The sequence below is a fragment of the Sinocyclocheilus anshuiensis genome, unplaced genomic scaffold, assembly GCF_001515605.1.
Source record: "Sinocyclocheilus anshuiensis isolate Anshui unplaced genomic scaffold, SAMN03320099.WGS_v1.1 scaffold759, whole genome shotgun sequence".
NCBI classification, from domain to species: Eukaryota; Metazoa; Chordata; class Actinopteri; order Cypriniformes; family Cyprinidae; genus Sinocyclocheilus; species Sinocyclocheilus anshuiensis.
The window spans coordinates 360,383-373,853 of record NW_015551052.1 but is presented as its reverse complement, the minus strand read 5'-3'; the positions used below and the strand labels follow the sequence as shown (position 1 = coordinate 373,853).

At 36.5% G+C, this 13,471-nt stretch overlaps 1 protein-coding gene across 4 annotated transcripts in view; it reads right to left on the bottom strand.

Annotated features, from left to right (window-relative positions):
* Nucleotides 1–704: 704 nt before the first annotated feature.
* Nucleotides 705–13,471, bottom strand: part of LOC107661946 (C-terminal-binding protein 1) — a 20,770-nt gene continuing 8,003 nt past the window's right edge. For 2 of the 4 annotated variants that reach the window (XM_016451764.1, XM_016451765.1), the window contains 5 exons: nucleotides 7,599–7,753; nucleotides 2,635–2,779; nucleotides 2,312–2,518; nucleotides 1,121–1,335; nucleotides 873–1,033 (listed from right to left, as the gene is read on the bottom strand). In XM_016451764.1, the coding sequence (XP_016307250.1) occupies nucleotides 899–1,033; nucleotides 1,121–1,335; nucleotides 2,312–2,518; nucleotides 2,635–2,779; nucleotides 7,599–7,753 (857 nt within the window). In that variant the 3' untranslated portion in view covers nucleotides 873–898. Of the gene's footprint in view, nucleotides 815–872; nucleotides 1,034–1,120; nucleotides 1,336–2,311; nucleotides 2,519–2,634; nucleotides 2,780–7,598; nucleotides 7,754–10,255; nucleotides 11,698–11,718; nucleotides 12,083–13,471 lie in introns of those variants that run through there. The other 2 variants (XM_016451761.1, XM_016451763.1) reach the window with 2 other exon arrangements.

The window sequence follows — 13,471 nt, the reverse complement described above, 5'->3', positions numbered from 1 at the left end:
CCTGTATATATATATATATATATATATATATATATATATTTACATACACACAGCTGGGCAGATTATTTACAAATTGTAGTTCATTACTGATTACAGATTCATGAAGTGTGCGATTAATCGCAATTAATCACAGAAAAAGGATGTGATTAATTAGATTAAAAAATGTTATTGATTGACAGCCCTAATTATCACTAAAATAAGCTGAAGCACTGAAATTAAATAAAACAAAACAAAAACTGAAATTAAAAACAAATTAAAGATAAATAGTAATATTTAAAAAACACTAATAAAATGACAAAAGCACAAAAAATTACTAAAAATTAAACTGAAATGACAACGAAAACTGAATATATAGAAAATATTAATAAAAAATTATAATAGTATATACATACTAAAATAATAAATATATATACTTACTACAATACTAAAATAACACTGGCTTTCACAATTGAGAAATGAGAGCAATTTAACCTCATTTTCAAAAGTGAACCACTATTTATGGCGTCATTTCTTATTGCTGCTTGTCTCCTTTGAAACTGCCTTTGGGAAACAACTCGCATTCTTTGCAGATATTTGTAGCAAACAGACTCATGTTTTGTAGGGTTTGAAGCCAAATAACAATGCGAAAAAAAGGCAGGGTGTGGAATAGAAATGTGGTTTGGAGCAAGCAATCCATCCAAATGTCAAAACAACACGATTCTTAAACATCACATGTTGCTGATATTCACCTGAAGGGCTCCGTCTCATGGACGTCCAGGGCTGCTCCCCGTATTCTGCCTTCTTTCAGAGCCTGGGCCAGAGCCTTCTCATCCACCAGACCGCCACGCGCCGTTTGGAGCAAGCAATCCATCCAAATGTCAAAACAACACGATTCTTAAACATCACATGTTGCTGATATTCACCTGAAGGGCTCCGTCTCATGGACGTCCAGGGCTGCTCCCCGTATTCTGCCCTCTTTCAGAGCCTGGGCCAGAGCCTTCTCATCCACCAGACCGCCACGCGCCGTGTTCACGAGGAAGGCGCCCTGACGCATCTACGATCAACACACAGTAATGATGATACACAGCTGTGGCTCCAGCGCATGCATGCTCTTTTGCTTGTGAGTGGCTGCAGGCGGCACCTGTTTGATGGTGAAGTCGTTGATGAGATGGTGGTTGTGCTCGTTGAGGCTGCAGTGTAAGGTGACGCAGTCGCTGTGGAAGAGCAGGTCCTGCAGGGTGTTGACTCTCTGCAGCCCCAGGGCTCGCTCCATCCCGTCAGACAGGTACGGGTCGTAGAAGATCACGTTGAAGCCGAATGCTTTGGCCCTCAGCGCCACCGCCTGTCCAACACGCCCTGAGAGCAGACATATCTCTTGAATGAAAGGACTTTTTTTGTATCACATTAGTTCAATGCCTGTCACTGTCATGACAAAATGACAATTCTACAAAAAAAGAAAACACAGGTTTCATTAAAATGTGTGTAGTTATGTTACTTTTCCTACAGCCTGGGGGGAAAAATTTATTTAAAAGGTCCCAATATTACACTATGAGTCCTTACAAGGGCTGGGTATCGATTCAGATGTCCCGATTCGATTTCGATTCGCAAGCTCCCGATTTGATTTGATTCGATTCGATTCTCGATTTTTAATTACATTCAGTGAATATAGTTTTAATACAAATGCTATTGATATTTCTAAAAAATGAACAGTAAACATCAGTTTACAAATGGTGAATTAATAAATACTGACAGTCACCACTGATAAGCTACCACTAAATATTGTAGAAACTTAATTTGCTGTAAAGTTGCTTTGCAACGATTTGTATCGTGAATTGTATCACAATTTCATTGTGAAGAAAAAATATTTTGTAAGGAAAATAAACATTTAATGAAAAAAAAATTGCTAAAAATTACAGTTCATTCTTCTAAAATAAATAAATAAATAAATATTTTAGTGGCTGCAGAAGTCCACAGACCAGCAGAAAAAAAATCCTTATTGCTGAGCGATGAATTCTGTAATGATTACAGAAATGCAGATCACATAGTCTACACACATTACCAATAGTTTCCTCTCTGTTATCTTCATAGCCACCGGTGGCTCCATAAATAGAATTTCAAATGTTTTGGGGGTTTTTTCTGTCTGAATCAATGTATTTAAATTTACTCACCCCTAAACAGCACATAAAAACAAAACAAACGGCAGCTGGTTACTTTATATCTCGTTCAGAGGATCTCTTTCTGTCTAAGTGGGCGGTTCTTGGCCAGAATACACAGCGAAGTGGATCAGACTTCATGTCGAGAGTCAAACGTCTGGCTATGCGAGACAACACACCTAGGCCAATGATCCCCAGCGTCTCTCCTCTGATCCGGGCTGCCCCCGACGCGACCTCCCGGATCTGTTCCGCGCTCTGGACCCGCGTGCCCTCCCGGAGAGCCTGGTGCAGCCAGGTGGTGCGTCGGTACAGGTTTAGGATGTGACACATGGTGGAATCTGCGGACTCCTCGACGGAAGCTGCTGGCATGTTGCAGACTGCTATTCCTGCGGATGAGGATGGGTTACGGTCAGACTCTTCATACAGCAAACACACACACACACACACACACACACTGTTGTGCAATGTGTGGGATGTAAAAGAAAACCTTCTTAACCATTACCTAAGTCTCCAGCAGACTTGATGTCGATATTATCAAAGCCGCTCCCAATGCAGACAATTATACGAAGTGCTTTGAACTTTTCCAGGTCCTCCCTCATCAGGGTGATGGTGTGGTACATGAGAGCACCCACTGCTTCATTTAATACCTGAGAGAGTGGACACAAAGTACAGTCAGTCTGTGCAAAGAAGACAGTCACAAGTAGAACAGCTCTCAAACTGAGTGAAAGTACAAGGAGTACAAATCTCTGGAGCCTCGCACATGACACGAGGACAAAAATATAAAAATTAAGAATTTGTTCCCCCAACATAGATATTTGTTACCCCGTTTTAGTAAATCATAAACATGTTGTACTAATCCATTCCCTGGTTTTGATTTAACTAAAATGAGAGAACAAAGTAGTACAATATGCCCACAATTTACTAAAACAAGGGAATGGATTCTTAATATGGGGCAACAATTTAACTGAAATGAGGGAACAAATTAATAAGTCATGATGGTAATGAATTCCTAATTCATGGCCACAACATATATAAATATATGTCATGTGCAATGCTCCTTAAAATTCGTTTTTTCTCTATTATATATTTATTAAAATATTCAAATGCTCACAGTGTGAGTTATTTCATTATTGTTATTTCAAAATATAGTATTAATATGCATAGCATCACAGACTGGACCGATTTCACCCTGGTCAAGAAGCTGCAATGAAATTAATTTCAGGATTCCAGGTTCTACTACACTTTCATACGAGTAGACATTAATCCAGTTGACTTGAGATCATTACAAAAGATTTCAAAAGAATTCATTTCAAAAACTAGCTGCATTGATATGGGCTCACTCCCAGTCCTACAGAATCACAGTCAGACATAATTATATTTAATTAATATATTATTATATTATATTATATTATTGTTTGCATTTTTATTTGCACACATATTGGAAAGTTCAGAAACAATTTATGATTTAATTAATTGTATTTTTTATAATTTGTATATTTTTATATTAATTTTGTTGTCCTTTTTGCCATTTTTTTTAACATGTCTATATAGATTTATTCATATTTACTTTTTAGTTTTAGTTATTTTACTTCAAATGTAAGCTAACTGAGAAATGTTACTTTGGCAACTAGCTAAAATGACGATAATAAAAACAATAATAACCCTGACAATGAGAATGTGGGGATGTGTTTTATTGTCATGAGCGAATTATGCACTCCAGGATCATGTTTTTACATTGTTAATCTGATTAGAAAGTCCTGAGGTAGAGGAAAACTCTTTAGAGGAAATATGATGACAAACACTAAAAGCCTGCAACATGCTTTGCTGTTAATATGACTCAACATATTTAGTTTTCTGCTGATGACCAAAAACAATAACTTCACTGTGCAACTTCACTAACAAAGGGTTCATGATGATTAATCAGTTTACTTGAAAACACTTGACATAATCTAATAAACCATCAAGATCTGGAGTAACACACAACATAAACAGATTTGTCACATTATAACTGGGGTTGATGATGAAAAACATCATTCGATTTGACACCCATCAAGAAAAATCACCGCATTAAGCAATCAGTGTTGTTTATGAGAATGAAACTCAAGAGATTTTTACAGCCATTTTTAGTAGACAGTTTTCCCGTCACTTTATCATCCGCTAATAATTTCTCTCCCAGATAGACGATTGGTTTTCTATCTAATCAGAAGCTCTTTTCTCTGTATAGTTTCTGTCCATTCAACAGCGGCCGGTTAAAGCAGTCAAATAAGGAGGCTCTTTGTAGGTTTGTGGGAAGGGGCAGAAAGGGAGTGCCATCTGTCTGTGCAGGCCTGGGGAGTGTTCTTTGAGAATCAACCTGGCAGCCACCCAGAACCACACAAAACATGCCAACAGCAATCGACAAATCAGCAGAAAAAATGTGCGGGCCCCAGCCACGCTCTGAAGGAGCACAAATGCATCGAGAGGGAGCTAACGTTTATATGATATGGAATTAAGCGAATCGGGTTGAGACTGAGAGTGAATGATTTATGGTGGCCTGCGACGGCTGGTCTTTCGTGTGTAGCCAGTTGAATGAATGGAGCAAATGAGTTTCATTTAGGTTCATGGGTAGAGTGAAAAAGAAAACTGTTACTCTTGATAATACTGACAGCAGAAAATCAACTTTCCTCTGTGTATGAACACACTATCAAACGGTGCACTTGCTCTTTTTCCATACTGTTGTATTTGATCCACATGCACTTATATGGGTCAATAGTGCTTTTTCCCACTACTGGCCAAAAGTAGCATTTTATTTCTTTTATTGTATCCTTCAGATTTGGCATATTGCAAGCAAATAACACCGGATGTATTTCTTCTAACTGAAATTGTAATTGTCTATGCTTGATTACAAAGTATTAAACCGTTAACTACATTTTATATTACATATAATTTGTATATAGAAATGTCTATTTTTATAAATTTACAATGAGGTTCTATACATTACCATTTCTTGATGCAACAGCGAACATGAAATAGCAATGAACAACATTTTACAGCATTTATTAATCTAGGTTAATGTTCATTTCAACATCCGAAGTTGTATAACTTAACATTACCTAATGTCTTATTAACACCCTAGTAAAAAAAAGTAATATATTTAAAAAACATTTATTTCATACTAAGTATAGTTCAAATCTATTAACAAATTTACTGACCAATAACTCGAGACTTACTGATATAAAAATTTTGAATTAAACTTTATTTGGAGTATTACTTGTGCACAATGCATATTTCTTATTAATAAGCCTCAAATGTGTTTAATGTCACTTTTGATGAGGATTGTGAATAATAATCGGTCTTTAAATGCAAGATATTTAAAGTGCACCTGAAGTATTCTTGCAATAGTTCCACTTTAGCACAATCAAATATATTATGCCTATAATTGGACTTCAGCATTACTTCCGCACAATTAAAATGCATTAAGTACAAAATTAGCTGTTCCAATTTAGCAGACTTTAAGTATACTAGTTTAGTACACTAACAGTACAATTGCAGCGCATTTTAATAAGTACATAAATATGAAAATGTATTTGAAGTATACTTAGTATGAAATAAATGTATATCAAATACATTTAAGTATATTTATTTTTCACTGGGGCAAACATGAATTAACAATGAACAAAAGTATAATTATACACATGAAGTATATTCTAAATATAACCAAAACATTTATAGTATACACAACTGTTTAAAAGTTTGGAGTTGATCAAATTTGCAAATGTTTTTGAAAGTCCCTTATTCTCACCAAGCTGAATTTACTTCATCAAATAAATATATATATATATATATATATATATGACTATGAAGTACTAGTACAATTAAAACAGCTTTTCTATCTGAATATATTTCATATATATGTGTGTGTGTGTGTGAAAAATATTAAATCTATCTATCTATCTATATATCTATCATCTCTCTATCTCTCTATCTATCTATCTATCTATCTATCGCTCTCTCTCTCTCTATCTAAAAAAACTGTAATTTTGTGAAATACTATTAAAATTAAAAGAACATTTCTATCTGAATATATTAGATTAGACAGATTATAAATGTCTTTATAAATTGCATTCTAAAAGTCTTTCGTTTATGCTTTATTTTTGACCATAAGACACTAGAGTCAGAGATAAAGTTCATTGCTGAGAAACAAGTCACACTTTATTCTTAACGATTGACAAAGAGAAATTAGTTTTTTCACAACGAAACATCAGAACATGACAGATCTGATTCCGCACATCTAGCTTTAACAAATGCTAAAGAAAATGATTGATCAGTGGCTGCGAGCAAGTGAGATTGAGAATGAAATAAATAAATCAGTACAGTAGGAAGGATCAGATGGCTGTGAGATTTCATCACGCTACCCAGTGAATTCATCTAATGAATCATTCTACTCATTTCTGGCAAAAAACCTCACAGCCTCATAAATATTACCCCATTGTGCAATATACTTTTTTAGCCTGTGAGATGAAGTGCTTTTTCCGTGTAACAAAGCCAAAGAGGCTCCATCACGTCGAGCCAGTGGGATCTATGATGTATTGCAGAATCATACTTTAACATATATTACATGATATTTGCTGAGAAACAAGTCACACTTTATTCTTAACGATTGACAAAGAGAAATTAGTTTTTTCACAACGAAACATCAGAACATGACAGATCTGATTCCGCACATCTAGCTTTAACAAATGCTAAAGAAAATGATTGATCAGTGGCTGCGAGCAAGTGAGATTGAGAATGAAATAAATAAATCAGTACAGTAGGAAGGATCAGATGGCTGTGAGATTTCATCACGCTACCCAGTGAATTCATCTAATGAATCATTCTACTCATTTCTGGCAAAAAACCTCACAGCCTCATAAATATTACCCCATTGTGCAATATACTTTTTTAGCCTGTTATAGTAAGTTCTTTTTCCGTGTAACAAAGCCAAAGAGGCTCCATCACGTCGAGCCAGTGGGCTCTATGCTGTATTGCAGAATCATACTTTAACATATATTACATGATATATTAATCTGTACAAACCAGTGGTGAAAAAACACCACTCCACACAGTCGTAATAAATCTTAAACACATGAACTGCACTCACAATGCATTTTACTTCTGTGACGCGACATATTCCTTAGTGAAACTTTTAATGAGCAGGAATTTGTTTTATTCATCTGGATTGTATTGGTGAAAAAATAGGCTGAGATATTATTGGTTAATGTTGTTTTTCTCTGCCCACACGATCTTGGTTAAGCCAAAAGAAAGGAAAAGACATTTCAAAGGTGGAGAAAGTTACATTTGAACATTCTTGGCTTCGTTCTGAACTGTGAAATTTAAATTTATTTAGCCGATGCTTTATCCAAAGCAATTTAAAACAAGAATAACACAACAACGAAAATGAAAAGTGCTACCGCGCCAAAACAGCGAGTGACATTAAGTGCTAGATACCTTCTCGTGGATCTCCTGGGTGGACTGTGCATCACAGAAGGCCACGGTGGCCACGTCCTTCAGGATGGGCATCTCCACCGTACAGTCCCGGCCATCCAGCAGCGCCACCAGAGGACGAGGGTGCATGGGGCCATTCATTATGGGAGGCCTGATGCCTGCAGAGAGACAGAAATCACATCTTGCACTTCTTGATCTTGTGAGCGCTGACTGTAAATGTAATTTTGTCTGCATAGATAAAGGGAATTCACTGTTATTGGCTCAAGGATGCACATAGACATTGAATGCCAAGGTTAGTTATATAATGGAACGACTCTTAAAATAAAGTGACTCAAAAACACAGAAAAAGACAACAGTGTTTATTATTAGCAGTCACTTGATTCCTGGCTTTATTGCTCAATATTAAAAATGTTTTTTTCAACTGCTGTTACAGTAAAACAAAAAGCAGTTGTGGGTTTTATAACCACTCATAAAAGACACATCAAACGGACTAATGCTGCTATTTCAAGACCTTTCTTACAAATAAATGTTCATTGAGTGTTATGAACACTGATGATGTCAACTTGTCAATTACTAGTCAGTAACATTTTGCTAAATGGTTATATGATAACAGAACTGTGATAACGTATGATAACTAGACTCCGTGTAAATATATAATCAGCCAGACTCTTGATATCAATCCCTTTGTAAGAGGACTGATGGCATTATGATGAAATACACAGAGAATCAGTTTAAAGGAGAAAACAATGAATGAATGATCTTAAAGGAACACTCCACTATTTTTGAAAATAGGCTCATTTTCCAACTCCCCTAGAGTTAAATAGTTGAGTTTTACCGTTTTCGAATCCATTCAGCCAAAAACCGGGTCTGGAAATAGTGGAGTGTTCCTTTAACGTAACCGCAGCTGATGTAACACAGATGATGGGTAACAATAAAGTCATGAACACCTGTGGGGCTTCTTTCTGCGGATCTGATTTTCTGCCAGTACCTCAAACTGTGCTGTTTAAGCTCCTCAACATTTACTGATCTAAGACTACCAACATTTTCAGACTTAAATGATAAATGTCAACTATACATCGGATTGGTTTCTTCTTTAAATTATAAAAAAAGTAAAAATATAAATGTTATTATAGTGTTATACTAAAACTACAATTAAAACAATGAATTGTGTAGCCCTACTGGTCAAGCTAATCAACTTCAAGACAAATTCCCACTGAAGACCAAAATATGTTGATGCTACCATATAAAAACCACTTCAAAAGGGCTTATCAGCGGCAGCCCGCTTCCATGAATCACTGCGAATCATGTAATCGACTACACTCTCAAACTACTTATATATTGGTATATTTTCATATTTTGGAATAAACCTAAAATTAAGTATAATATCAATGATAATTAACTAGTTTTATAATAAATAAAAAATAATAAATTATAATATTTATTTTTTTTAAATAATAGATTTAAAAAAAAAAAAAATGTTTTTTTCCGCAATTACAGCACTTTCAGTGTTTCATGGGACTGCAGTTCATTCACTTATAAAAACGTTGAATACACAGTCCTGCCTTTGTCTCTGGTTTTCACATATTTTTAGCTTTCAGTCAGTGTTTGTAATGTTGATTCATCTCAGAGCTGGTTGGTTTAAGTCCCTATGGAGAAAATGAATGGGAAAAATACTTCCGGAACCAAGGCTGCAGAAAAGGTGGGCAGTGACTGTTGCGCTCTATTGACATTGGTGATAAGTGCGCTGCTGGGCTGAGTAGCAGAAGTTGGCATTCTGCCTAGTGTCAGTTAAAAAAACATCTACCAACGGACTTGTCAATGGAAAGTCCAAGTATATGTGTAAACTACCGTTCAAAAGTTCAGAAAGATTTTTGTAATGTATCTGAAAAAAGTGTCTTATGTTCACTGGAGCTACACAAAATACAGTAAAAACAGTAATATTGTGAAATACTATTACAATGTCAAATAAATGTTTTCTATTTTGATATATTTTAAATGTAATTTATTCCTGTGATGCAAATTACTCCAGTCTTCAGTGTCACATGATCCTTCAGAAATCATTCTAATATGCTGATTTATAATCAGTGTTGAAAATGTTGTGCTGCTTAATATTTTTTTTGGAACCTGTGATACTTTTTTCTTTGATTCTTTTGAGAAGTTAAAAAGAACAGCATTTATTCAAAAGAGAAATCTTTTCTAACAATATAAGTCTTTACTGTCACTTTTTATCCATTTAACACATCCTTGCTGAATAAAAGTATTAATTTCTTAAAAAAACAAAAACAAAGAAAGAATTAACTGACCTCAAACTTTTGAATAGTAGAGTATATTGTAACACAAAATTTCTATTTTGAATAAACACTGTTCTTTTTTAATTTTTATTTATCAAAAAATTCTGCAAAAAAAGTATCACGTCTCAAAAAATATTAAGCAGCACAACTGTTAACAACATTGATTATAAATCAGCATATTAGAATTATTTCTGAAGGATCATGTGACACTGAAGACTGGAGTAATGGTGCTGAAAATTAGGGCTGTCACGATTCGTCGATTTTATTCGACTATTCGATTTTTAAAAATCAGGATAGTCTTTCACACACACACACACACACACACACACACACAATACACATGTTTATGCACAAACAAGAGCTCTTTACCTCTGTGAAGAGATCCCTGGCTTTCACGCATCCGTTCCCACACAGAACCAGCTGTTTTCTCCATTTGTAATGAAGGTGAACTTTTACAACCGTAAATTATGTGTTAGTGACATCTAAACCATCCCAGCAGGATCCGGTTATCTCGTAACACAGCCACTGTTATCTCTTTTTTTCTTATTAGGACAAACTGCCAACAACACGCAATAGATGCATCCAAGCAAGCACGCAGCTCTGGGATCAAATGCTACAATCAAGAAAAAGCACTGTTTTGCTCCGTCTTTGCATGTAAGACCACAGTTAGGTAAATCAAGATGCCTGCGTTGGAAAAAAACACATGGTAGTTTCTCGCACCACACCGTTCTGTCAAAATCCCTCGGCGCTCTGTTCATATTGCCCTGCCCCGAGGGTGAGCTGGATCTGTTTGAATTAGCTAGTTCATAGCAACAAGAACCAACAGGGTCAGTCGCACACGGCGTCTAAAGACCTCGACTGCCCGCGGGCGATAATTCAAGCTGACATCCCCCCCCACCTTTGTTGTCTTCTGGCAAAAATGAAAGCCAATTTCAAATCCCAGCCTCACGTTCACCGTGCGAAAAAAACCCAGTTTTTGTAATGACCCGCTTTTGCTCGTCACAGAGTTTTGTGAATCTTGTTTTTTGTAATTCGTGGAAAGCCAACGCATTGTTCTCAACCCAGATTTCCTGGAAGTGTGCACTTGGGATTTTTCAAAAAGGTGGAAAGGGAGTCACTTGAATACTGTAATGACATTCATAGGGATTTTAACTTTCACTAGCCGATCTCCTCCTAAAAATAAGACAATGAAAATTTACTTTTTGGTCCATCTGATCAGAAATATCTTACGAATACATGTTTATTTTAAGATATTAAGTAGTTGCCCATTAGCAGAATGCAAAAGAATGCCGTAACTATTTCCGCGAAATCCTGAAACACCCTGTTCTTAGTATTCCCACTTTTGGACTCTTCTAGAATGAGAATTTCCTTCGAAGAGACTGAAATTAGGAAGTAAGTCAAGGCCGGAACTGGAAGCCACATTTCCACTGCACAATGTGAGGGAGGGCCATAGGAGAGAGAGAGAGAGAGTCATGTCCTTGCCAACCCCTCAAATTTTCCAGAGTGGATAGTGTGTGTTTTTTTTTTATCTTTGGAGCTCGGAAAGATTAATGCAGTTAATAAAGTGAGCCATAAGAGGTCCGTAGCCCCGGCTCTCGGACGAATGCTGAAAGAGAAAGCAGAAAGCAAGCAATTGTGCGTGGATGAATGGTTCAGATGAAAGATAATAGGAAAGAGGGAAAAGCGGAGCAGAGAGGAGGGGAGGAGGAAAGGAAGAGGGGGAGGGGAAGCCAGAATACTGTACGACAGCCGAGCGAACGCTCAAATATCCGCAGATATCCGTACAACACTTTCACGTGTGGCCCCATGCAGAAGGAAAGGTAAACATTTACCTAATGGCAAGCCTTTGTTCAGCAAATGTGAGCTTCCCATCTCTTAGAATCCACCGGAAAAACGAGCTTGTCTCCTCAGCAAGGCATTCACCAAAATCCTCAGCATATGGCGGCTACTTCAATTTTCTTATTCCTTCTTTTCTGTGAGTAGCTAGCTTAAGCACACACACGCGCACTCACCCCTCCTTGTCTTTCTCTTTCTCTCGAACTCCCTCTCTTCCCCCCCAGCTTCCTCACTTTCTATTTCGACTCTCTCACTCAGACAAACACGCATGCACACACAGAATGCAAGTGTCACTGCATTTATGGGAGAGCGAGAGAGAGAAACTAGTGCGAGGTGGCTACAAGAAAGACTGAAGAGGAATGGGGTGGAGCCTGTGCTCTCACAAAATTGATCTTTTGTTTCCTGAGAGGGGGCAAAAAGAAAAAAGATCATGGAAAATTGCGAAAGAAAAACGAGATCGGGGGAAGGAAATCTGGCTTTGCATTTCCTGTTATTAAAAATTCATGATGCTCTTTTAGAATGGAAAGAGAAAAATATAAATGAAAAGACTGGAAATTATTAAGCAACAAACAAACTGGGTGTTTTTTTTGGTCACTTCCCACTGTAGATGAATGCTCATGCTGAGGGAGAGTTAATTAAACGCCTCTGACAGTGATGGTTCTGGGTTATTTAGCTCTCAGAAAACCAATTACTGAATCCTACAGTCCTGACGGGCAGCTCAGAGACGTCTCCAAAAATAAGTAGGTACAAAATAAGTACGAACAGGGTCGGGGGCCACTGACACAGGCCGCTCTCTAATAAAAAATCTGCAGAAATGTGTGAACATTTCAATTCGAAACCATTTCAGTACTTTTCTCACATTTTCAAAAGTCATTTTGGTCTTTTGCTTAATGAGTCATTTGCTTTCAGTGGTAGAACAGAAACTGTTTAGTGTCTTTTACTGCTGCAGCATTCATCAGTAACTGGCAAATTCAGCTGATTCATTTAGATAAACCCACATCAAAAGCATCTGTTGACACAGGCCACGTAAACTGTGATCCAATCTTGTGCAAATGTGCTTAAATACAATTTGTCAGAGGATGTTATGGTATCAATACAGCTTAAACGCTATTGACACCATCTACACGCTGATTATTACCACATGCCTCAGTATGTAAAACAAACAAAAACTAGGCAGTGAACAAAAAAAAAAAAAAAAAAAAAAGGAACTCTTCATGAAAGTCGAGACATTTTGGAGGCTTAAAAGCTGAAATGAGGTGCTCGAGTTTTTGTTAATGGCGCTTACTGTTCAAAAGTTCAGGGTAAATTAGTTTTGTTTGTTTTTTTTAATTAATACTTTTATTCAACAAGGACACATTAATTGTTCAAACATTACAATTTAATAACAATTACAATTTAATTTGGCACAAAAGATTTCCATTTCAAATAAACTCAAATAAACTTTCTATTTATCAAAGAATCCTGAAAGAAAATTGACCATGTTTTCCACAAATATTAAGCCGCACAATTGTGTTCAACACTGATGATAATAAGAAATTATTCTTGAGTTGCAAATCAGCATATTAGAACGATTTCTGAATTAACACTAGTCTCATTTTACAAGTAACATGATTAAAGGGATACTCCACCCCAAAATGAAAATTTTGTCATTAATCACTTACCTCCATGTCGTTCCAAACCCGTAAAAGCTTTGTTCGTCTTCAGAACACAATTTAAGATATTTTGGATGAAAACCGGGAGGCTTGTGAC